This window comes from Protopterus annectens, chromosome 1.part1 (genome assembly GCF_019279795.1).
Source record: "Protopterus annectens isolate FY-2018-M chromosome 1.part1, PAN1.0, whole genome shotgun sequence".
Classification (NCBI taxonomy): Eukaryota; Metazoa; Chordata; order Ceratodontiformes; family Protopteridae; genus Protopterus; species Protopterus annectens.
The window spans coordinates 1,154,930,442-1,154,957,357 of NC_056726.1; the positions used below are offsets into that span (position 1 = coordinate 1,154,930,442).

At 41.7% G+C, this 26,916-nt stretch overlaps 1 protein-coding gene across 1 annotated transcript in view; it reads left to right on the top strand.

Moving 5' to 3' along the window:
- The window catches only part of LOC122809121 (axin-related protein-like), a gene marked incomplete in the record, with an annotated part of 104,202 nt that extends 81,891 nt beyond the window's left edge, over nucleotides 1-22,311 (top strand). Inside the window, 2 exon segments of the mRNA XM_044080378.1 lie at nucleotides 16,762-16,911; nucleotides 18,427-22,311. Coding sequence (XP_043936313.1) covers nucleotides 16,762-16,911; nucleotides 18,427-18,553 — 277 coding nt within the window.
- Nucleotides 22,312-26,916: the final 4,605 nt, after the last annotated feature.

Genomic DNA, 26,916 nt, shown 5'->3' on the forward strand with positions numbered 1-26,916 from the left:
CTTTTTCTTTGGAAGGAGGGGTGTATTTACTTGATGGTTGCATAGAGGAAAAATTCTTTGCCTCTTTAATTTAAGAAAAGTTAATGATCTGAAGTCCCTGATTATTCAGCCATGGAGAATGTGTCAAGTTGCACTAGCAGAGAATGACCTGGTCAGGGTAAGCCTCAGAGTGACCCTTAAAGCTTGTAAGAAACTTAAACCCTGAAGAGTATATTTGCTTCTTCTGCTTCATGTCCCCATCAGAAATCTTCTGTGTGAATGTAAACTGGGTAGGATGCATTGATTGTGTAGTAATTTGGCTACGATCAGTTGTGCAGAATCTCCCATGGAGTTTGTTAATCTATACATCTGCAGTTCTCATGAAGTCCCAAAGAAAGCTGAGCTTTGTTGAGATGGAGTTCTCTGCAGAAGTCCTGTTGTATACACTGGTGGGGCACTGCTTTTGAAAAGCTCTAAACAGTAGTCTCCAAAGTAACCTAACCTACATTTTTCTTGTGCTGGAATCTCTTAACTATAAATATGTCTCTCAAATGGAAAACTTGAATATGTGCGACTAGAGTGACACTGATGAAAAACCTTTGTTGTCAGGACCCCCGTCTGTGAAATAATCTTGTTAGTAATGTGATGCGGCTTTCCCTCTGTTTTAATTGTTATTATTTAACTGGGCAAAATTGTGTGCGTGTGTGTGTGTGTTTGTCTGTGTGTGTGTGTGTGTGTGTGTGTGTGTGTGTGTGTGTGTGTGTGTGTGTGTGTGTGTGTGTGTGTGTGTGTGTGTGTGTTTGTCTATCTGCCTCTCAGCTATCTAAATGCATGTACTTAAGCAATCCATATATTTTTTTCATACATGACTGCTGTTGCTGTGTATTACTAAATTCTGAATCTGGGCTGTGCCTGAACTAGTATCACCACTTTAACCAAATGAAGAAGTAAGTGTGTGTGTGTGTGTGTGTGTGTGTGTGTGTGTGTGTGTGTGTGTGTGTGTGTGTGTGTGTGTTTATATCTGTCTGCATATATCTGTCTATACCTTTGTGTGCGTGTGTGTCTGTATGTGTGTAGACACACACACACACACACACACACACACACACACACATATATGTGTGTGTATGTGTGTGTAAAGAAAGAGACAGACACACACACACACACACACACGCACAGTTAGAGTAGCCAAACAGCATGCTTTCTGGAGGGATGCTGATGCTGAATCTTTATCCCTTCAAGACTTAACAGGTAGGGAGTGTTTCCCTATTATATGACCTTGTAAGGAAAGGTAGGTATCCCTGCAATGTATCCTATGACAGGGTCAATATAAACAGGTGCTAAGGAAAGAATAGAAAGTTTTTTTTTTAAGGAACCCACTATCTCTGTGAAAGAGTAAGGACACAAAATTACTCATTTAGTGTAGCACTTTGGCCTGGTATACCTGTCGAGTACTTACAATGACTCCCACGTGTATGATTATTTATTTGTTTATTTTGTTCAGTTATTAAAGCTAGGGATAAAGAATTTCCCCTGTAGTGTATCCCTGTGCTAGGGTAAGGGTAGGAAGACATACATGTAATGTGTAACTATGATGGGTAAGGAAATGAATATGTGGTGTAGTGTGTCCCTGTGACAGAGTAAAGATAAGGTGGTGTCCCGACAGAGTGCTCCTGTGACAGTTTAAGAATAAGGAGCAATCTCTGTGACATATCCCTGCTACAGAGTAACATGGGGAGATGTCCCTGTAACAGGGGAAAGATAGGGAGGTGCTCTTGTAATGTATTCATATGACAGCAGAAGGAAAGGAAGTGTATCTCTGTAAGTTATCCCAGTGATGTTACTGCACTTGAGCTGAAAACCGGTTTGTTTTACAGTAAGAGGATTTTTTCTGCACTCTGGTGAGACCCTTTCCCACTCACATTGGGAACTGCTGGTGGAAGGCTTATAGGTTCAAAGGTTCATACTAGGCTATCTGCCCTAGGGCATTTATAAGCCTAGCCAGAGTGTGTTTGGCTTTCGCCACCCATTTTAAATTAATTTTGCTATGCCTTTTTTTGAGGTCAGTATACTGTGCCTCTGTCTAACAGTGACACAGAAGTGATAGCCGGGGTAAACCTACGATCTCCCATCCACTCATCAAGATTCCTCTTGAAGAGAGTCAATGTGGGACTCTGCCTAACCTGGACTGGGATTTTATTCCAGAGTGAAGGGAGCATCTGGGTTATGAATCTGTCCCTCCAGCATGTCCTATTTATTTCAGTGCTGAGGTTCAAGTCTCTCGAGCGCGTAGCTCAATGGGATTTGGATTTTCTGAGGTGCAGCATGTCCATTAATTCCGGGTTGGACATGGCTTTATACGTCAGGCACAGATTACCTCTGAGCAGGTGGTATGCCACTGAGTAGAGCTGGAGTTTCTTTAACCGGGCAGCATATGGCATCTGTCTGAGCCCTTTGATCCTCTTGGTGAGGTACTTTTGAGGTCTTTCCAGTTGCTGCAGGTGTCTGGTAAGGTGCATCCCAAAAGGGGCATTGTACTCAATTATGGGCCTGATGAGGGATGAGTAAAGAGGCACGAAGACCTCCCCTGATCTAGATGTGAATCCCTTCATGATTAGGTGGGCTATATAAAATGTTTTTCTAACCACTTTGGCCACGTGGTTGTCAAATGAGAGATTGCTATCAACTTGGGTCCCCAGGTCCCTAATGACTTCTTCTGTACTTAATGGATTACCACCTATGTGGTAATTTGTGGGCACTTTGTTTTTACCAAAGGGGATAACTATACACTTTTTGGCGTTTAGCTTGAGGCCATGGCTCTGGCACCAGTTGTCTGTTTCTATGAGGCCCTTTTGGAGGATGCTTGTGTTGGCTGGAGAGTAGATTATGGCACCCAGTTTGCAGTCATCTGCGAACTTGGTCAGCCACAGTCCTTCCATGTTGGCCTGTACCACCGAGAAATATATACCGAACAAGAGAGGTCCCAGGACTGAGCCTTGTGGGACGCCACTTGTAACTGGTTTGGAGTCTGACATGGCTCCAGCAATTCTAACCATGTGGGTTCTGTCCTTGAGCCAGTTTGCAACCCATCTAGTGACATAGGGGTTTATATTTAAGCTGGTGAGCTTATCTATAATGCCCGAGTGGGGTATTGTATCGAAGGCTTTAGCGAGGTCCAGGTAGGCTGTGTGGACCACCTTCCCCTCGTCAATGGCCTTGGTGACTGTTTCAAAGAAATCGACCAGGTTTAAGTGGCAGGATCTGCCCTTAACAAAGCCAAACTGGGTAGGATCCAGTGTCTGTAGGTCCCCAATATCTTTATTTATGAGGTCCATGATGATCCTTTCCATAGCTTTGCAGACCAAGCTAGTCAGGCTTATGGGGCGATAGTTTCCAGGATCCGTTGAGGCACCACCTTTGTGGAGAGGGACCACTGTTGCTGTACGCCACTCTTTGGGTACATTTCCTGTAGTAAGGCTAAGATTGAACAGTAGTTTTATGTTTGGGTTTAGCTCTTCTTGGAGTTCATGTAGGACGCAGCCCGGGACACCATCTGGTCCCATTGATGCTGTGTTTTTTGCTTTGGAGAGGGCGGCTCTTACCTGAGCATCTGAAATGTCAGGGGGGCAGCACTCTGTTGGGATAGATATTTGCCCTTTTGGTGGGGAGGGGGGGAGAAGTTTGCACTGAACCTGTCAGCTAGGATGTTGGCAATGTCTGTGGGCTCAGTGTATTTTTTGTCATTTTGGACTAATTATGAGCATATCTGGGAATTCCCACCCAGGTTCCTAACATAACTAAAGAAAGCCTTGTGATTATGATTAGTGTCCTGTGCAATTTTTATCTCGAAGCTGGCCTTAGACGATTTTATGAGTGCCAGTAGTTTTTTGCTAATACTGATCAGAGATGCCTTCCCTTTTTGGGATTTTGCTCTATCATGTAGTAGCTTCCTCCTTCTGTTGTATAGTTTGTTTATGGCTGGGGTCCACCAGACAGGATGTCTGCCTTTGGAGGATTGGGTCTTGGTTTTATTTGGGATTGCATGATCCATGCATTCCTGAAGGTGTTCATAGAATGCGTTTATAAAGGATTCTACGGTCTGGGCCGTATTTTCCACAGGCCCGGGGGCTTTGAAGGATTTCGCCTTGGTTTTGAGGTGTGTGAAATTTGCTTTAGAGAAGTTTTTCACTGTGGTTTTCTGGGCAGGGGGTGGGGTCGGGATGTGAATATCCAGTGAGATTAGTTTATGGTCTGATCTTACTAGTGAGGGATACACTTCTGGTCTGGAGCATAGTGTCCCCATGTTGGTGATGATCAGGTCCAGTATGTTTTCCCCTCTTGTGGGAGTGGTAACAAGTTGTTCCATAGCATTTGAGTTTATAAATTCTAGGAACCTTTGGGCTAGGGTGTTGGAGCTAGAGTAATGCTCCCAGTCTATGTTTGGGTAGTTGAAGTCGCCCAATATAATGGTGTTTGGAGAGACCTTCATATTTTCCAGTATTCTCAGGAAGGCCGAGTGGGGTTCCTGTGTTTGGGAGGGTGGTCTGTAGCAGGCTATAAACTGGAAGGCAGTTTTACCCACAGTTAGTTGCACATGGATAGTCTCTGATGCTTCGTGCTGTGCCACCAACCTGGAGGTGTGGGTATCTTTGACGAATATTGATACTCCCCCTCCTTTTGTGGTTCGGTCCAAGTTTTGGGGCCGAAAAGCATGGTATGAGGTATAACCTGGTAGTGCTGGGGTGCTCTCGAGCCTTGAACCAGGTTTCTTTTACTGCACAGATATCGATGTTCTCCATGCTAAGGAGAGTTTCGAAAAGTGCATCTTGAGGTTTAGACTTCTGGCATTGAGTAGCATTACTCTTAGTTTCTTATCCCTTGTGATACCTATGGAGGTGGGTTTGCCTTTTGAGCCTTGCCTAAAAAGGCACTATGGGGTAGCAAGAGCCTTTGCCAATATCCGAAAGCCCAGGGTGACAGGTGCAAGCCGTCCCTAGCGAAGCATCGTGGCTTGTCGAGCATGTCATCCCAGGCTGACAGGCATTGGATCCCCTTTGAATGACACCAACACTTAAACCAATTGTTGAAATTGATCATCTTGTCTTCATATTGTGGCATCATTCTTGGTGAGGGTAAGATGCTACTCAAGGTCAGGGTCATACCGGCCTGGGTTACATGCTCAGAGAGCTCCTCTATGTCTCTTTTCATGTAGTCCAGGAAGGTACGTCTCAGGTCATTCAACCCAGCATGGACAATGACTGAGTCATATTTGTACTTGCCTTGGAGTGACCTGAGTGCTTGTGTTATGTGGCGGATCCTAGCGCCGACAGGCAGCTCACCGTGACCTTCTCCTTGTTCAGCCTGGTGAGCGGGACGTCAGTGTGCCTGACGATAGAGTCACCTATTACAAGTGTATCAGGTGTGTTGTTTAGCCTTAAGGGCTGTGACTGTTCGGCACACTGACTTTGTGAGCTATGTGTTGCACGTGTTTTGTTTTGGGGTAGCGGTTGCTTGGGTGTCTGCTTTGGAGGTCTCTGCTGCTTAGGCAGATTTTTATTTAGAGCCTCCGAGTATGTTTTTGTGTGTTTATGTGTTTGGTTTGTTGTCGTGGTAGGTCTATGTGAGACTGGAATTGTAGTGAGTGTGGTTTCCTTCTCCTCCTGACTGGTTACGCCAGTACTGAGTTGAGAGAGCTTAGCCTCCAGTTTGGCTATATGGTTGCATCTCTCACATGTGTTCGAATTTGTTGGGAGGAGGAGAGGGTTGTCTGTATACATGAGGAAGTTGTAACATTGCCTCAAGATTCCCAGATTCACTAGCTGGACCGGAGAGGAGATTGACAACTGAACTTTGGACATGCTAGAATAGTATTGGGAATTCCTTTATAATTGAAAAAAAGGGCCAATGGGGAACAAGGTACTCAAGGGGAGTTTGTGAGGGTGTAGTGCTTTTAATTTTTTAGAGCTGACTTATAGGTTCATAGGTTCATAGGTTTATACTAGGCTATCTGCCCTAAGGCATTTATAAGCCTAGCAAAAATACTGTGCCCATTAGTTTGTTGTGCCTCTGTCCAGCAGTGACCCAGAGATGATTCCATCCACAGGTCTAGATTCTTGAACAGAGTCAGCGAGGTGCTCTGCCTCACATGGACCGGGATTTTATTCCACAGCATAGGGAGTCTCTCTATTTATATCCAAGGTTTAAGTCCTAGTGGTTTTGGTGGATTTGGATTTTTGAGTGGAGCATGTCCATTAATTCCGGTTGGACATGGCCTTGTATGTCAGGCACATGTCACCTCTGAGCAGATAGAGCTGGAGTTTCTTCAATCTGGCAGCATATGACAGATTTTGGAGTCCTTATCCTTTGGTGAGGAACTTTTGGGGCCTCTCCAATTGCTGCAGATGTCGGGTGAGATACATCCCCGATCATTGGTCTGATAAGTGAAGAGTACAGGGGAACAATGACCTCACTAGATCTGGATGTGAATCCCTTCATGATCAGGTGGGCAATGTAGAAGGTCTTTCTAACCACTTTAGCAATGTGAGTGTCAAAAGAAAGGCCACTGTCAACCTGGGTCCCCAGGTCCCTGATAACCTCTTCTGTGCTTAGTGGATTGCCACCTATATGGTAGCTTCTTCTGAAGGATATCTCCGATGCACTTTCCACTATGGCTTCGTTTGCAGTCATCTGCAAACTTTGTCAGCCAAAGTCCTCCCATGTTGGCCTGTACTTCTGAGAAGTAGATGCCAAACAATAGGAGTCTGCAGCAACTCTAACCCTGTGGGTTCTGTCCTTAAGCCAGTTTGCAACCCATCTTGTGACATATTTTCTACAATACCCGAGGGGGGTTGTGTGTCGCTCTTGCACAAGGTCAAGGTAGGCTGTATGGACTGCCTTTCCCTCTAATTGCTTTAGTGAGCAAGTGCCAGGTAACTTAAATGCAATGTGTTACAGGTAACTTAAATGCAAAAACGACAAACAGTAAGTTTCTTTCAAGTGAAACAAGGAAATAAGTACAGTAAGCAATGCAGATATCACTAGGGATCCAGAGAAGTGCTAAAAGGCCGCGTTTTAGGTGGAATTAGTGTTTCAGGGAAATAAACAAACAACAAGCATGCAAACAAAGCTAGATTCAGCAGGCCTGGATCTAGTCTATGCTACAGCAAACAAGGTGTACCAATTTCAGTAAGAAACAGTTAGAATATGCAGGCACTATAAGCCTTTAACCAGAAATTCCCTGCTCAGAAGGGCAGAGTCCAGCCTCTCCTCCCACAAGAGTGCAGACCGCAATCCTTCTTAACATAAAATAACTGGCCTGAAGCCCAAGTGCTTAAACCAGAACTAATACACTTTTAGAATAACAGACACTGAGCTCTCAATCAGCAGTTCCCAACTTAGAAGGATGTAAGCTACCTGTCCTGCCACCACAGTGCAGGCCACAAACCTTCCTAATGCAAAACAACTGGTCTGAAGCCCAAGTGCTTAATCCAAAAGACTTAGAAATGATAGCTGCACTTTAATCAAGTTACTACCAGCAGTAATAAATACAACTGAATACTTTAAAGAATGCCTGGATTAGTGTTCAAGTTATACAAACAAAGCTAGATTCAGCAGGCCTGGATCTAGTCTATGCTACAGCAAACAAGGTGTACCAATTTCAGTAAGAAGCAGTTCAAATATGCAGGCACTATAAGCCTTTAACCAGAAATTCCCAGCTCAGAAGGACAGAGTCCAGCCTCTCCTCCCACAAGAGTGCAGAACACGAACCCTCTTAATGTAAAATAACTGGCCTCAAGCCCAAGTGCTTAAACCAGAATTAATACACTTTTAGAATAATTGTGTTTATCTCATTGGCTTGAGGCCTTAACTGTGTAAAAGTCTTTCATATGTCTGATATAAAAGATTCATGTTTGTGCAATGCATAAATATGTTTACCCCTGCCTTGTATATTAAGCAATTCTCTCCATTTTAAATACCTCCATAGGAAACACTCTCCATAGTCTCCCAGTGTTCATGGCTGCTTCAACAGCTGCCAGTTAGTGCAGAGGGCAGCACCACTGCAGGTAATTTAATAGTGTACTACTAAACACTCTCACATAGACCTAGTATACTACTAACACTCTCACTTGGACCTTTACGTAACTCTCCCCTACTCCTTTCCATCTACTAAGGAACCATTTAGTTTTAGAACATGCAAACACAGTGTGTGAGAGATGTAAATACATAATGCCATTGGAGGCAAAGCTGTCACATACACACAACAAAAATGCAAACCAGCTGTCAGCGCTACACCCAAAACATTTACTACTAATACTAAGAAACAAACACATGGACCCACATATGTGGAGGCACTCACTTGTAATCTACCCAAACCTCCAAGACCTCCTAAAGGCTTTTCTCAGTGGCCCCGCGCACACTGAAAAAAGATAACACCTCACACAACACACAACTCTGAAAGTCATAGTAGCCCTGCTTCCAAGCTCATAAAGCATCACTCCACACAGCCAAACATTCTAGTTATTGGTGATTCCATTGTAAAACATACTGATGTTCCCCTTACCAAGCTAAACAAGAAGATCATTGTGAGCTGTCTGTCTGGAATCAAGATCTGCCAGATCATGCTTGCACTTAGATCACTAAACCAGAAGTATCAGTATGACACAGTGAAAGTCTATGAGGGTGTAAACTACCTAAGGTGTACCTCACTGGACCACATGAAGAGAGAGAGAGAGAGAGAGAGAGAGATGATGGAGCTCTCTGAATATGTGTTCCAGGCAGGTATGAATCTAGCCTTGAGTAGCATCCTATCTTCACCAATGATGATGCCACAGTACCAGTAAAAAATGATTGCTTCAAAAATTGACTTTGTTTCTGGTGTCACAGCAAGGGGATCCAATATCTGTCAGCCTGGAGAGAAATGACTGACAAACCACGATGCTTTACCAGTGATGGTTTGCACTTGTCACCACTTAGCTTCTGGATACTGGCAAAAACTTTGCGTGTCCCAATAGTGCATTTTTTAAAGCTGTGCCAAGTTGTTAAACCTTACAACATAGCAAATGTCACTCATGACTATCTAAAGGTACTGTTGCTCAGTGCTAGGAATTTAAATTAAAAACTGCACTCTGGAAAATGCAGACATATGTGCAGTCATGGAAATATGGCTCAGAGCTATGGAAAGCACGCTGGCTGTCAAAGGCTACTATACCTTTCATACATTTTGATCCTCCTCAGCTCAGAATAAAGCAAAGAAAGGAGGTCTCTTGGAATTCATAAAGGACAAGTACACTGCTAGACTGGTGCAACAAAATGACTCACTTGAGCTGCTCCATGCCCAACTAACCATTGATGTGACTCCCTATTATTTCCATGCTAGCTACAGATTCTGTAAAATGAGTCTGGAAAACCACACCTCCTACATAAACCTACTGGAATCTCTTAAAATTTGGCTTGACACCACACTTATGGGTGACATCAACTACCCCTCCCTAAACTGGGAAACTTATACAACCCATAATTCACTTCCTCAGAGGTTTTTGGCCTTCGTTAAGTCAAACACCCTGGAGCAACTAATTAGCCCCCAGCTAGGGATGCAAATATCCTAGACCTAGTACTCATGAACATAGGGGGATGACACTCCCTGCCATGCATTAAATCCTCCCTGGTGAGATATGATCACAAAATTATCTCTTTTAGTATTAAAAGTGTCCTACAACACCCATCAAACTCCAAACCTGTTAAGAACTTTGATAAGGCCAGTTAGCTCAAACTAAGTGACAGCTTATTCAACTTCCAAGCCCCTCCAAATCCAGATGACATTGAGGCCTACTGTGAACTGTACACAGAAGCACTGTACAACCAAATTCATAGCCTCATAGAGGAGGCAGTACCTGTCTGAGTCAAACCTACGATTACTGGCAAAAATAAACCACACTAGTGGACCTAAATAAGTAAATAGGCTATCCAAAAAATGGCAAAAAATCCTCGCCAAAGCCAAGAAGGAATAGACAAAACAGTGCAAAAAGACATGCACTTGTTTAAACCAGAAAGTTAGATAAAGCAAACTATGAGACAAAGATAATTGTCTCTCTGCACAAGGGGTGCCCATCAACTGACCCAGGGAACTACAAACCCATAAGCTTGACCAGTCTCATCTGCAAGGCCATGGAGAGAACTATCATGGACATGATCAATAAAAACTTAAGAGCTCTCCAAACACTGGACCAGACCCAATTTGGCTTTGTCAAAGAGAGGTCTTGCCTGCTGAATCTAGTGGATTTCTTTGAGAAAGTCACAAGAGCCATGTATGAGGGTAAAGCAGTACACACCACTATCTAAACCTGGCCAAAGCTTTCAACACAATTCCCACTTGGGGCTCATAACTTACTGAGTTAGGCATGAATCCCTACATCATGAAATGGACAGCAAGCTGGCTCACTGACAGGACATATGTTTTCCAGATAGGTGAATCCACCTCCGATAAGAAACCTGTTACTGGTGTTGTCCTACAGGACTAAGTGCTGGGACCCCTCCTGTTTGGTATATACTTCTCTGAAGTGAAAGCCAGTATTGGGAGTCTCTGGCTAAACAAGTTCACCGATGACTGTAAGCTGGGAGCAATCATTGAATCCCCAAACGATGTTGACATCCTACAAACAGGCCTAAAAAAATGACAAACAACTGGTGCCAAAGCCATGATCTGCGGCTTAAATCAAATGTCCCTGCAAATTATAGTATTGATAGCACATCCCTAAAAGTAGACCCAGCGGTGAGGGACCTAGGAACACAGATAGATAGTAACCTAAACTTTGACTAGTAGGTAGCGTCAGTAGTGAAGAACTCCGTCTGTGTGGCTCAACTTATAAGTAAAGGCATGATATCAAGATCCAGGTCATAGTGCCATTGTACTCAGCCCTCATCAGGCCCATAGTTGAGTACAGTGCTCCCTTCTGTATGTATCTAACCAGATACTTACACAAACTGGAGCACCCCCAGAGGTATCTCACTAAAAAATGCAAACCGTAAGGCACATGTCTTACTTAAACCAACTAAAGTCTCCATCCCTTTACTCCATCTCATATCGTTTATGGAGAGTGACTTATGCCAGACCTACAAGGCATTCTCTGATTCTGCCCTGATGAAAATGTTACATATTCACAAGAAGTATTATACAAGGGTTACACATTATATGGACCTGAACCCTATTTATGACTCTTAACAGAACTTGTTGGAGAGATAGATTCATATCCCAAAGGGTACCTACTCTATGGAATAAACTTCCCATCTTCATAAAATGGCAGGCAGAGCAGTAGTGCAGCAGCTAATGCTGTCACCTAACAACAAGAGGTTCTCTGGTTTGATTCTCGGCTAGAGTGCCTTCTGTGCATAGTCTGCATGTCCTACCTGCATTCTCATGAATTTCCTCTGGGTGCTCCAATTTCCTCCCACATTCCAAAGATATGTGTCTGCAGAGTTTATCCCCAGGCTTCCTCTAAAAATGGGCTCTGCCCCAGTCAGACTTTCCTGGTAAACAAATGTTACTCTCTTCAAAAAGAGTTTGGATAAATGGATGGGGAACTGTAAATTCATTCTTGGGGTCCTGCTCATGTCCCTTATGGACACAGGCAGCCTGTAAAATTACTCAGGGCTTCAAAACCCAAGGGCCCACTACCCTGATACTGCTACATCCCATATCTGTGAAGTTAACATGTAAATCTGTTGTATCCTGGGTATTATTGGCTAGGCTTTAAAGGCTCTAGTGTCATTGGCCTATTAATAGGTTCATAGATGTTTACTAGACTAATGACCACAAGGGCCTTTTTAAGCCTAGCCATACATCCCAAATCTCTGACAAGTTCTGATACCCTTGATAAGTGTAAGTGTGGGCCTGGGAGATGAACCGGCACCTCTGAACCTATGATAGGATAATGTGTCTTATATCCCTTTGGTAGTTTAAGGATACGTAGGTATTCCTGTAATTTATCCATGTGACATGGTAAGGTTAGGGATGTTCGTATGTAATGAATCCTGCTGACAAGGTAAGGATACTGAGGTGTCCCTGCAATGAATACCAGTGATGAGTAAGGGTTCTCCTGTAATGCATCCTGGTGACAGAGTGATGATAGGGGGGTTCCCTGTATCATATTTTGGTGACTGGTTAAGGTTAGGGAGATTCATAGGTTCATAGGTTCATACTAGGCTATCTGCCCTGGGGCAATTATAAGCCTAGCCCGATTCTGTATGGCTTACGCCACCCCTTGATTTGAGTATACTGTGCCCTTTTTAAGGTTTAGTTTACTGTGCCTCTGTCTAATAGTGACACTGGAGTAATCCCTGGGACAAACCTACGATCCCCCATCCACTTATTGAGATTCTTCTTGAAGAGATTCAGTGAGGTGCTCTGCCTCACATGAACTGGAATTCTATTCCAGAGCGAAGGGAGCCTCTGGGTTATGAACCTGTCCCTCCAGCAAGTTCTATTTATTTCTGTGCTGAGGTTCAAGTCCCTCGAACGTGTGGCTCTAAGGGATTTAGATTTACTGAGGTGGAGCATGTCCATGAAATGTTTCCCAGTTACAGGATAAGGACAGGGTGGTGTCCCTGTGACAATGGAAGGACATGGAAGTGTCCCTGTAATGTGTCCATGTGATAGGGTAAGGGTGGAGGGATTTCCTTGTAATGAATCCCCCTGACAGGGTAAGGTTGGGGATGATTCCCTGCAGTGCACACATGTTACTGTGTAAGGATAGGTAGGTGCCCATGTAATGTATCCAAATGATAGGGTAAGGATAAGGAGATGTCCCTAAATTGTATCTTTGTGGCAATGTAAGAATATGGAGGTGTCTCTTTAATGTACCCCTGTAACAGTGTAAGGATCGAGTGGTTTCTCTGTAATGAATCCCAGTGACAGGGAAACATCCTTCTTAGCTTGTCTTTCAGGTGAGATGTTAAATATCTGCTCAAGTTGGTGGTAGGTCAGGTGAATATAAAAGATCCCATGACACCTATCGAAAAGAGTAGGGGAAGTTTCCTGATTACCTGTCCAAATTTTCCCTAATAGTATAAGTACCACCTCGGGTCGTCCCTGAAATGACACTGCTAGCCTAGTGGGACTAATCTGTTCATCAAACGGTAAATAAATGATCAACATGTCATTGTATTGTATCACTCTGAGAACACAAGGATAAAGAGGTGCCCTTCTTACCCCATGGAAGAGTACATGTAGGGTGGTTTCCCAGTAATGTGCCCCTGTCACTGGGTAGAGCAGGGTCTCCCGATGACATGATGTAAGGATAGGCTGGTGTCCCTGTGCCATATTGCCATCCCTGTTAATGGGTAAGGATAAGGTATTTTTCTTTAATGTGTCTATGGGTCAGGGTAAGAGTAGATGGTGTAAGGATTCAGAATTTTGTTTGTGATGTGTCCTCTCTGTCTGTGACAGATTATAAACCAAGAAGTATCCCTGTACTGTAGCTCTGTGACAGAGTAAGGATAGTGAGATGCAGTTGTCGTGTATCCCTGTCACAAGCTAAGGACAGAGAGGTGCCCTAAACTGTGTACCTATCCATATCACAGCATAAGGAAAGGGTGGTGTTCTTGTAATCTCCCCATTTGATGACAAAGTAAGGACTGAGCAGTGGCCCTGTAATGTATCTCTGTGCAGCAGAAGTGTAGAAATGTATTAGAAATTATAGTTATTATGATGATGATGATGTTGATTATTATTATTAGTAGTAGTAGTTATAGTAGTGTTAGTAGCTGAATCACTTACAAATGCCTTCTACCAGCACCTGCAGGACTGCATGGATAAGGCAATCCCAAGCAAAACAAAGACTATTTGTACCAAAGGCAAGCGTCCAGTCTGGTGGACCCCAGCCATAAACAAACTCTACAACAAAAGGAGGAAGCTACTACAAGATAGAGCAAAATCCTTAAAAGGTAAGACACCCTTGATCACTATAAGTAAAAAACTAAGAGCTCTCATAAAATCATCCAAAGCAAATTTCGAGAGAAAAATAGCTAAAGACTCAAAAGACAATCATAAGGCCTTCTTTAGCTATGTTAGAAACCTGGGAGGAAACTCCCAGATATGCTCAGAACTAGTTCAAAATGATGTGAAGATTACTGATCCTACAGACATTGCCAACATACTGGCTGACAGGTTCAGTGCAAACTCCCCTCCCCAAAAGGAGAGATATCTATACCAAATGATTGCAGCCCCCAAACATCTCCAGCGCCCAAGTGAGAACTGCTCTCTCCAAAGCAAAAACACAGCATCCATGGGACCTGATGGTGTCCCGGCTGTGTGCTCCACGAACTCAATGAGGAATTAAACCCACAGCTAGGACAGCTGTTTAATCAAAGTCTTACCTCTGGATACGTACCCAGGGAGTGGCGCACTGCAACTGTGGTCCCACTTCACAAAGGCGGTGCCTCCACCGACCCTGGAAATTACCGGCCCATTAGCTTGACAAGCCTTATCTGCAAAGCCATGGAGAGGATCATAATGGACCTCATAAATAAAGACATAGGGAATTTGCAGACTTTGGATCCAACCCAGTTTGGCTTTGTCAAAGGAAGATCATGCCTTTTAAACTTGGTTGACTTTTTCAAAACAGTCACCAAAGCCATTGATGAGGGAAAGGCAGTCCATACAGCCTACCTCGATCTGGCTAAGGCCTTTGATACAATACCCCACTCGGGTATCATTGAAAAACTCATCAGCTTAAATGTTAACCCATACATCACAAGATGGGTAGCAAACTGGCTGAGTGACAGAACCCACAGGGTCAGAGTTGCTGGCGCCATGTCAGACTCAAAGCCTGTCACAAGTGGTGTCCCACAGGGCTCAGTCCTGGGCCCACTCTTGTTTGGCATCTACTTTTCCGTAGTACAATCAAACACAGAAGGGTTATGGCTGACAAAGTTTGCAGATGACTGCAAACTGGGCGCCATAGTAGAAAACACATCTGACACAGATATCCTTCAGAAGGGTCTCACAGAAACGGATAACTGGTGCCAGAGCCACGGCCTAAAGTTAAATGCCAAAAATGCATAGTCATACCCTTCGGGAAAAACAAGGTTACCCCTAGCTACCAAATAGGTGGCAATCCACTGAGCACAGAAGAAGTTATCAGGGACCTGGGGACCCAGGTTGATAGTAGTCTGTCATTCGACACCCATGTAGCTAAAGTAGTTAGGAAGACCTTCTACATTGCCCACCTTATCATGAAGGGATTCTCATCTAGATCAAGGGAGGTCATAGTCTCCTTTACTCATCACGCATCAGACCAATGATTGAGTGCAATGCCCCATTCGGAATGTATCTGACCGGACACTTGCAGCAGGTGGAGAGGCCACAAAGGTTCCTCACCAAAAGGATAAAGGGTCTCAAAAATCTGTCCTATGCTGCCCAACTGAAAGAACTCCAGCTCTATTCAGTCGCCACCGCTTGCTCAGAGGTGACCTTTGCCTAACATACAAGGCCATGTCAAACCCAGATTTGATGAATATGCTTCACCTCAAAAAATCTAGATCCATCAGAGCCACAAGGGCGGGAGACTTAAACCTCAACACGGCTATTAATAGGACGTGCTGGAGGGATAGATTCATCACCCAAAGACTCCCTATGCTGTGGAACAAAATCCCGGTACATGTGAGGCAGAGCACCTCGCTGGCCTTGTTCAAGAGAAATCTTGACCAATGGATGGGAGATCGCAGATATACCCCAGGGATTACCTCAGTGTCACTGCTCGACAGAGGCACAGCAAAATAATGGGTATAGTTCCCCATACTTAAGGGGTGGCGTAAGCCACAAAACGATGGGCTAGGCTTGCAAATGCCCTCGGGCAGATAGCCTAGTATGAACCTATGAACCTATGAACCTAATATTAGTAGTAGTAGTGGTGGCAGTAATATTAGTATTATCAGTAGTAGTATTAATATTATTATTGTTAGTAGTAGTAGTGTTATTTGCAGTATTCATATTGTTATTAGTAGTACTAGTAATAGTAGTAGTAGTATTTGTACTAGTATTAATATTAGTAATATTATTAGTAGTAGTAGTAATATTAGTAGTATTATTTGTAGTGATAGTAGTAGTAGCGACATTCATTTGTTTACCAGGTAAGCCCATTGAACACAAGTGTTCCTTTTCTGTGGTTACTTGGGAGCACTGTCCTGTAAAGTGACTTGCTTAGTGTCACATATTAGGCAAAAGGTAGGTGGACAAAATCAAACCCTTGACTACAGTAAGTAGCTTGTTAACATCGCAGAGCCTTCATCCTTGGTACCAACTACCATACATCAGTTGCTGCTTTAATATCCTTGCTGCAAAGTAAGTTAGTGAGGCGGCCCTTTGTTTTGCAGAGTACAGATAGGGAAGCGTTCTTATAGGGCAACAGAGGGAGGAAACCTCTAGTGTATCCTCATCTCTGTCACAAGTTAAGGCTTGAGAGGTGTTCCTGTAATGTATGCATCACAGTGACACAGTAAATGTGGGGAGTGTGGACAAAGAGGTTAATCTGTAATGCATCTTTGACCCTGTCATAGGGTAAGGATAGGGTATACTCCTCTAATTTAACCCTGTGATACTGTACCATTAGTGTTGTGCCTGTGAATGGACAAATGCAGCAATGTCACTCTTTCTCTGTGCTGTTGTATCTATTCTGGTTCTCTAGGGTTATAGGACATGATATTTCTTCTTCACTGTACCTCTTTCTAGTGTTCAGAACTAGCAAAAATCAAAAATGTTTTTATGGTGTGGATTTATTTTCCCTGCAGGCACAAACCAAAGAAAACTGATTCAGATGGCTGCCTGGCAATAGCATACTACTTCTGTGGTGAACCAATCCCCTACAAAATCCGAACAAAGGAACAGAAACTAACGCTGGGAGAATTCAAACAACTACTCAGCAAGAAAGGCAGTTACAAGTGAGTTAACATTGTTTCTTTTGATGAGAAGTAGCCATTTTCACATACTTTGCTGCATGTTTATTGGAATTGTTAAGGGTTGTTTTTACCCGATTTTCAACTTCTGTTATCCAGCGCAGTACTAAACAAATTGTTTAAACAAAAAGCACTAGCTTCATAAATTACCTCATGATTTTAAACAATGGCTGTTGGACACTTCTGTGTTTCTCCATTTTCTGGTGTATGCAGACAAATTGACTATGATGTCATCTGTTAAGCATTGCACTTTTGTAATTCCAGTTCACCTCTTCATTGCGTAGCCTTATATTATTCTGTAAAGGTGCCGTGGGGGGGAGTAATACATCAGGAAACTTGGACTGGAAATGCCAAGCCACAATTCTTCATTTAAAAGGTCATACTGAGGAAATTATATGGGTAGTACATTAAGAATAAATGAATTAGGCATATTAACTGATGATATCACGGCCCCCATTATCATAATTGTTTCCCTGTATCAGAAAATTTCTTGAAGTTTGGTTTCAGGTGATATTTGTCTTTAATTAATAATTCTTCATTTTTACTAAGGAAAAGATGATGGAGTAATGAAGATGATATTAATTTGCGTTTCCTTACATTAATCTGTTTGTTTGCATATTTATGCATAGCAGAAGTAATGAAAGTGTTAAGAAAATTATGTAAACATATTACTAATTGTTCTGCTGTCATTGGCTGGGAGAGATTTGGTTTGAAAACCACCTCTTCTTTTTAGAGGCTGGGTAACCTATAAGTACTTCAATGAAAGAGGGAGGACTCTTTCTTCTAACCCATTTTACATCCATGAGTCGCTGCTGGCACAGTGGTTAACATTGCTGCCTTCGCCACTTGGTTATCCAGTTTTATTCTTTGCTAATTGTCTCCTTTGTGAAGCCTTCATGTCTTCACTGTGACACTGTAGGTTTTGTCAGGTACTTCAGTTTCCTCTCATGCCCCAAAGACATGTCATGCCCACATGCAAATTGGGGATTCTGCACGTTACTCATAGAAATACATGCAATGTGTGTGTGCCCTGTGGATACAGTAGCATCAAATCCAAGATTAGTTTCTTTGCTGTACACCTAGTGAGTGCCTGTAAAAGCTTGAGTGTTGGCTCCTTTATGTCCATAAATTGTATAAAAATGTCTAGTGGAAAATGAATGAATAAAATAATGAACAAGTGTGTCTTTAATAAAAGACTATGTAGTTCCAGTCATTTCTCCAGAAATTATTGGGAGTTTGGGGAGTTAAGGAAGTTTATTGACTTATTCATGGACTGAAATGTATACCCTGGTCTCCATATCTGCAGCACATAACCGTAACACCTGTGCTGTATTACTTCCTGTTGTTTTATTGGTTAACTGCCTTTTTTCTGGACTTGGTCTGTCTCATGTTGCTTAAAAAATGCCTCTTTTTAACAAAATTTCCTTTTTGACAGTGAATACTGAAAATTGTCTTTAAAATAAATTCTTATGGCTGTTGTTTTCTCATTTTGAAACATAGGTACTACTTTAAGAAGACAAGTCATGACTTAGACTGTCCAGCTGTTTATCAGGAAGTTTCTGAGGACAGTGATGAACTTCCGTTGTATGAGGACAAAGTGATATGCAAAGTAGAACGTGCCTGTTAATGTGGAGAAAACATGGTCACTTCCTCCTCAAGTCTTAATTTGGTGGGGCCAGTGTCGTTCATAAGGATCTGGGCCAACAAGAAACTGGTGCTTGTCTTCTTGATGTTTTGCCCACAGTCTTTTTATTTTTTTTTTTACATCTATATGACCATGTTGCTCAAAGGCTTTGGTGCTACTGGAAAATGTTTACGATTATTGAGATGTTTCAAAGTACTGAGTGACTGTCTTAGCAGATGGGAAAGTTATTTGTTTCAGAAGAGGATAAAGCCCACATATTGGACCATTCAAGAGAGGTGTAACCATCCAGAATTAGAAACCCTGGACTGTGACTGGTGAATGTTTTATATGTTTTTGTTTCCTGTTGTACAGGAAGGAAGTCAGTAAAAATGTTAGTGGCATGTGAAGAAAGTGTGAAAAAGAGTAAGTGAAGAAGATATTTTGTAAGATTTAGTTATTTAATTGAAGGTAAAAAGTACGTCTGTTGAGCTGTTGGGAATGTTGCAAAGGAAATTATTAGGACTTGTTGAAAAAGAAAGCATATGTTCAGATTGATTTATGGTGCTTTTGTAGGAGAGTCAGAAAGTGGGAGGAGCCGTGAGGGGCCAGAAAGTAGAAGGAGCCATGAAAGTGCCACTAGAAATTGCATTTGCACAGTCATTTTTGGTATTTTGGAGTAACAAAACGTTTTTTTTCCCAGTTATCTATCTCTGTATACAAAAAGATGCTGCAACACCTACAGAGTGGTGGCACGGCAACCCCCTTCCTTAATGACAGGCTGATGTGGGGTGCAGAACTCCCAACTTAATTGCTGTAGTGTATACTGCGTAACTTGGCTAACCACTTGAGTACAGATTAAATTGTTAAATTGAGTTTTCCTCCAGTCTTTAGTGACTGGGCCTGGTAAAATACAGATGATTTTCTGTCACTTGAGAAGATCACTGAGCACCCCCCCCCCCCAAAAAAAAAGAAAGTTCCCATGAGTCTCTGTGAGAAACATGACTGTGTGAGTTACCTAGTATTTAAAACCTCCACCATGCAGAAAAATGTTTACTTGAAGCTATCTATGCAACACAAATAAATAACCTAAATATTAGTATGCCTTCATACGTGAAGAAGTCTGGGCTGTGTGATTTACCCAACAATCTGAATAGTGAATTAAGATGTTTAAAGTTTCAAAGGTGTTGACATACAGTTAGTAAACACCAGACAAATATGTCTTAACATATTTGTTTCTGTGGAATATTCTGCTGCCTTGACTGGTATACCAATGATTTGTGCACAATTTTGGTATTAAAAGAACAGCAGCTATTTGAGGTCCAGAATTTGATTCTTAACATCATCTCATAAATTGTGACTTGGAAATTCTGTAGTTTGTTCATGCCATCAACTCATGCCATTTCATCTTTGTCTCTTTGTGTTTTGGCTGACACACCATCTTCTTTCCTAACTCAGTGGTTTGTTCTTAATTCTGCATAGGACTAATGACTGTTATGAGAGCCTTATGCATTTTATGTTAATGACAAGTTGCTATGTAAAATTAGTGCTTCCCTTCCCTACACTGCTAAAGTGGTTCCTCCAAACTTTGAACAACTTTTACTCGTATCTCTGTAAGATGTGACTTCGGAAATTGTCATACATTTTAGGAGTCACAGTTACCACCAGCAGACTATGTTTTACTGGTATCTTTGTGGGCATGGGACATCTGGGCATGTTGGGTACAGCAGTTAACCCATTTCTGAAGGTGAAATGTCATATGTTGGATTAGATCATCATCATTATGATCAGTTTCACTGTTTTATACTTGGAGATTTGTTTTTAACAATTATTCAGTATTTTGAAAGGTCACCCCATCTTTTCTCAGCATGGCAGGAATGAATAATAGTATGCAGTACAATAGTAGTTGTTTGTTTTGTTTTGTTTTTTTGTTTTTAAGCAGTCATGTGCAAGCAAGAGTCACTGCTTGGTGTAGCTCTTACATTATGGACTTCCTTGACTCTGACAGGCCACAGGATGACACCTTCAAAATAACGTGTTTGCCTTTATGCAAGAACTTGTCTATGCAAAAAAAGGAGCATATTGTAATGGAGAATGCAAGGTTATTTAATACATGGCAAATTACTTTCATGATTTTTTTTTACATGCAGTTATCATCCCAAATGTCTCTTTTCTTTCCCCCTCATTGATTAGTGGGCATTATCCTTTCCCATCTCATGGTTCGTATGACATATGTCCATGTTGTAATGCTTAATGGTTAATTGGGGACACATTTCATCCACATATCATTGTTGTAGGAGTGTCACCAAGTCCTCTTGACCTGTAGCTTGGACTGAATTGTATTATATGAGATAAAATTCCATCAACATTAACCTTGTATTTCACTGTTACGTTTGATGGCCATCTGGTGAAATATAAATATATTTACATTTGGTTTGCATTTGCAAACCGTGAAATATAAAATCACTACAGTTAAGTGATCCCTTTATGATAATCTCATGAGAATTTCAAGTTAGTTTTTAGTACCGTATTCTTTACTATAACTGGTAAACTGATTGGATTAAAGACAACATTTTTGCTTTTTAATAGCAAAACAGTTAACATTGTCTTTTTTGTTTAGGTCAGGTGGTTCAATCTCAAGATCTGGTTGCCTCTTGCCATATAAGCTGTTCCCTTTTGTGTTTAATAATTATCCCAGTAATGTGTAGGTTATAAATTACATTTGCAAGTGGAATTAGAACCACTGGGAAACAAACTGACAAATTTGTGTATTGCTGAATGGTTCAATAAGAATATTTTTTTATTGAGATCTGGTGTACATGGCTGTCACATTGTATGTTTTTTTTTTTCTAATGAGAGGAGTAATTAAAATGGATGGATGATGAGTATTAGAAAATGTTACCTCTTAGGAGTCCAGATGTTATGCCAAGTAGTTGATGGTGCATCGTTTGTTATTTTGGAGTTGAGCTGTAGATCCTGTGCAGCATCCAAATCTAGGTTACAGTCATGAACCGCTTCCCCCTCAGAGACTGTTGTCTCTGATTCTTTGTGCCTGTTGCTGAGTAACAATGTGCCGATAGTTTGCAGAATATAACACAAGAACTAGTCCTAGTAGCAACTTTTGTGGCACATAAAATGTAGGTTCATAGGTTAGCTTTGCTTGCAGGCCTTTTTTGAAGTGAGCTGTTTTCCCTTCAGAGGTGGGAATCAAACCATGCACCTTGTATCTGTAAGGAAAATGAGCATGTATTCTTTGAAGTGCTGTTCTTAAGTCTCTCCATTTTTTGTGTGCCACATAAGATGCTACAGGGCTTCACTGTTTTGGCACCAGTTGTACCATTAAGTACCACATCTAGTAATAAGAATAACCAGTTCTGTTGACCACAGACAATCCTATGAAGAGTCTTGTAGTGCAAGAAAATGTGCAGGTTCTGCATAGGAGTACCCTTGCATGGAATACACCATTGTGACAAGGGCAAAATAAAGCCATATTTTGTATTGCTCTGTTTTAAGGGCTTATGTGCTTCCCTTTTATATTTTTGTAAGAGGGTCATATATGTATGTGTATGTGTAAATGTATGTATATATATATATAAATATATATGTATATATAATATAGTATTCCTCAGCATTGCTTTGATCTGTCTTTTTATCTAAGGATCTAAGTTGCTTTGTATATTTCAGAGATTTTTATGAAAAAGTTATCATTGTAACAGAAACTGTATTATACAAAGTGCTGAAATAAAGTTATATTTTTCACTCTGTATGATTTGCTGAAGTGGTTTTTGTAGAGTTGTCAAAAGCAAGTGGACATGTTCTTATAAAGTATGAATTTAGGGAAACTTTTTTTTTTTTGCAGAATTTTCCTGTTGTTTCCCCATAACATTTTTGATTTTTATAGTAAATCACTGAAAATTACAGTCAGTCAGTAATAACAGAGTTTCACACTTCTTATTCTTCATAAAAATACATGTTGATGCAAAACCTATGTTTTATTAACTTTTTAAGTCATTTAGAATAATATTTAAAAATTATCCCTGATTTTGGGCATATGCCTCCCATTACTGTTAGTTTTGTCCAAAATTCCTAAGCAAAGAAGTTGAGAGGTATGGTATATATTGGAAGGTAAATTAATAAAATATGCTTTTTAAGTCAAATGGATATAAGGAATTGTGCTGTTTTTATCATTTGGTTTGGTTACTTTTGAGACAAAGTAGTGCTGTTATGGCTACATCAACACTGAAGCTAGACAAACTGATACAGATGCATGTAATGATCTTCAAATGGAAATGCATATGTACACATTTAAGAGGAGCAATTCACTGAAGTGCTAATGACAGTATAAATTCCAAACCTGGAGGTGGCAAATCATAGTTGAAAGTTTGCTTTTTACTGGTAATGCCTGGCATTTACTTTGACCTGTTAACAATTAAGTGGCTAAAATACCAGTAAATCAAGGTGCGTTTGACAAAATAGTGGTCAAAAGTTAATTGATTCTATTGGAATTGATCCTGCTATTCAAAAAGAATCTCTTACTCTTGCATAAACTGCAACTGCCACAAAGTGCAGTTTGTGCAGTCATGTAAAATCCAGTTCAGAGTCAAATTTAGCCACAACAAGGAAGATTTCATTATCAGCTGATATGCATGTCTCAGAACTGGATGTAATTACCATCAGTAGAAAACAGCACAGTTTAGCAGTAAGTACCACTGGTGTAATTACCGTCAGTACTAAAAAGTAGGGTTCAGCAGTAAGTACCACTGGAGGTAATTACCATCAGTACTAATCAGCACAGTTCAGCAGTAAGTACCACTGGCAGTAATTACCATCAGTACTAAACAGCATAGTTCAGCAGTAAGTACCACTGGTGGTAATTACTATCAGTACTAAACAGCAAAGTTCAGCAGTAACACTTGCGATAATTACTGTCAGTACTAATCAGCACAATTCAGCAGTAAGTACCACTGATGGTTAATTACCATCAGTACTAAACAGCACAGTTCAGCAGTAAGTACCACTGGCAGTAATTACCATCAGTACTAAACAGCATAGTTCAGCAGTAAGTACCACTGGTGGTAATTACCATCAGTATTAATCAGCACAGTTTACCAGTAGCAGTAATTACCATCAGTACTAATCATCATAGTCCAGCAGTAAGTACCACTGGTGGTAATTACCATCAGTACCAAACAGCATAATTCAGCAGTAAGTACCACTGGTGGTAATTACCATCAGTACTAAACAGCACAGTTCAGCAGTAAGTACTACTGGCAGTAATTGCCATCAGTACTAAACAGCATAGTTCAGCAGTAAGTACCACTGGTGGTAATTACCATCAGTACTAATCATCATAGTCCAGCAGTAAGTACCACTGGTGGTAATTACCATCAGTACCAAACAGCATAGTCCAGCAGTAAGTACCACTGGTGGTAATTACCATCAGTACCAAACAGCACAGTTCAGCAGTAAGTACTACTGGCAGTAATTACCATCAGTACCAAACAGCATAGTTCAGCAGTAAGTACCACTGGTGGTAATTACCATCAGTACCAAACAGCACAGTTCAGCAGTAAGTACTACTGGCAGTAATTACCATCAGTACCAAACAGCATAGTTCAGCAGTAAGTACTACTGGCAGTAATTACCATCAGTACCAAACAGCATAGTTCAGCAGTAAGTACCACTGGTGGTAATTACCATCAGTACTAAACAGCACAGTTCAGCAGTAAGTACTACTGGCAGTAATTACCATCAGTACTAAACAGCATAGTTCTGTTACTGCGGTGGTGGTGCTGCGGTAGCGTTGTTGCCTCACAGTTAGACGTTGCCCGTTCGATTCTCAGTTAGAACGTCTTCTGTGTGTCAACATGCATGAATGGGCGTTCCTTCGTTGATGGTTGTGCGTTAGGCTCATCAAGCCAGCACGTAAAAATGTACTGCCAATCATTAGCGGTCCGGAGTTCCGCTGTGGCGACCCCTAACCAGGAAAGGCCGAAAGACACAAACAAACTAAACAGCATAGTTCTGCAGTAAGTACCAGTGTTGGTAATTACTATCAGTATTAATCAGCACAGTTCAGCGGTAAGTGCCACTTGTGGTAATTACCATCAGTACTAATTAGCAGGGTTCAGTACTAAACAGCAAAGTTCAGCAGTAATTACCATTGGTTGTCCTTGCATTACATTGACATAGGAACTCCCCACATTCATTCCACTCCGTACATGCTGACATTTATGCACAAATACAGACACACACACACACACACACACACACACACACACACACACACACACACACACACACACACACACACACACACACACACACACACACACACACACACACACACAGCTATTCATACCCCTGAAGACATGCACACACATTGCCACACACATGCATGTAAGCACAGAGCTTCCCTTACCACTACTACTTTGCTGAACTTCCTGGCACTTACCTTCAACGTGGTCTATCCCATTTGAAGTAATGAGAGAACATGACATTTTGGCAGTGCTAAGTTACACAGCTGATTGATTTCCAGGGGGAGAAGAGCACATGAATGATTAGCATTAGCTGCTCTGCTCCACTGGAATGCTTTAGTAGCATTTAGCACAACCATGGAGATGGTCTCCTGATATGATTCTACTGAGCATGTAAAAATCACTATGGTGGGCCTGTCTATAAATCAGAAGGGGCATCTGTGAGTGATTGGCCTCTTATGTTAGGGCTTAGTGCTAATAGTGGCCCTTTCTGAAGCTCAGTTAGAATGCTTTTCCACAGGGAGTATAATACCCCTGCCCCCAGCAATGCAGTGGGCTATGTCTCATGCACACTGCTAACTGTAGTATCATCTCCCTGTTCACTGCATCTTGGGAGTAAGTAGAAACCTTACTGTTAATATCCATTTTGGAAAGGATTTTTGGTTGAGAGTACCAAAAAACACAATCCAGTTGAGAGGCATTCATCGAAGTTGCTTATCACCCAGTTAAGCTAAAGTGTTAATCTTCACTAACATATAACAACTTGTAGACAAGAACCAGCTGTTCATATTCAGAATGAATGAGTTTCAGTTTTCAGTCTGTGTTTTTTTTTAGAGGCATGGCTGCAGGTGCTTTTCAAATATATAGCCATTGTGCTTTTTGTTTAAAATGCAACAATGTTTGTTTTGTGGACTTTTCATTCTCATGGGGAAAATCTCGATTCCTAACATGGACGACAGTACCAATCTCTCATCTCCTGATTCTCATACCTAAGGGTGCAAACAGGCCATAAAGTGCTCACCCCTGTGGAGGGAAATGGCTCAATAGTAGGTCTGTGGGGCTAGACTGTCAGGCAGTTGGTACTGATATCTGCACTTGATGAGGAAGGTTAAGGTTGTGGGATGGAGTTCTTGTGAGACATTGCTTGAATGTCCTTCTATTCTGCTGTTGCAATATTCTTTACTTGAGATCTTCTTTGCCATCAGACAGGACATGCTTCCCATATGTACGATCTATAAACTGATTGTGGTTGTGTTAGACTGTGAAACTGGGGCTTCCTTGGTTAGGAGTAACAAGCAGTGGGGAAAGGTTAAAAGTGCTCAACTGCTGAGAGTCTAGTTACACCATTTGAGCAGTATCTATCATCTGTTCATCTCCCTCTGCGCATCAAATTGCCAACTGCTGTGCATGTTTTTATAAAACCCATCAGTCATCAGGTGGATTGTTGCTCTCTAGCCAGAACTGGATAGTATCACAAGGTTGTTTTCCATGAAAATGACTTTTCTTGGTATCCTAAAGCTTGCTATGATGAAGACTTTCTGAATGCTAACAAAGTCGTATTTCCACTTGTAATTATTACAGCTTTTAAGTGTGGCAGTAATGTATATTTAGTAGTATGTTTTAATCAAGCTGAGCTCCTGACATTTCAGAATGATGATCTGTATAACAGCTGCACCCAGTGGTTTTCAGAGGATGTTCATGTTTCACTGTTGCAGTCATCACATTTGGGGTATCCCTACCTGGGTAGCCCTCAGTCGGCCCGAATACCAGAGGCTTAGTATTTCTGCGTCGGTTGCCGTCGCTCCAGGACTGACATCAGGTCATCAGTAGTATAAAATATGGCAGCCGACACCATTGCATAAGTCTTTGTTGCCAAGGAGCCTGAAGCAGAAGCAGTTCGCAAGAGTGTTGGTCAGCTGCTACCTGCGTTTTCATTTTCTGAATTGAAGTTGAAGTCTAATAAAGCTAAATACCCCTTTGGGTTTCCATTTTTCTTGCTCTAACCAATGTCAGAAAAAGTTAACAAATGTTCATCATGCATACAGCTGCAGTCATAACAGATGGGTTCTCCTGCAATCAGGCGGGTCCTCGGTCGGCCGAATTCCAAAGTCT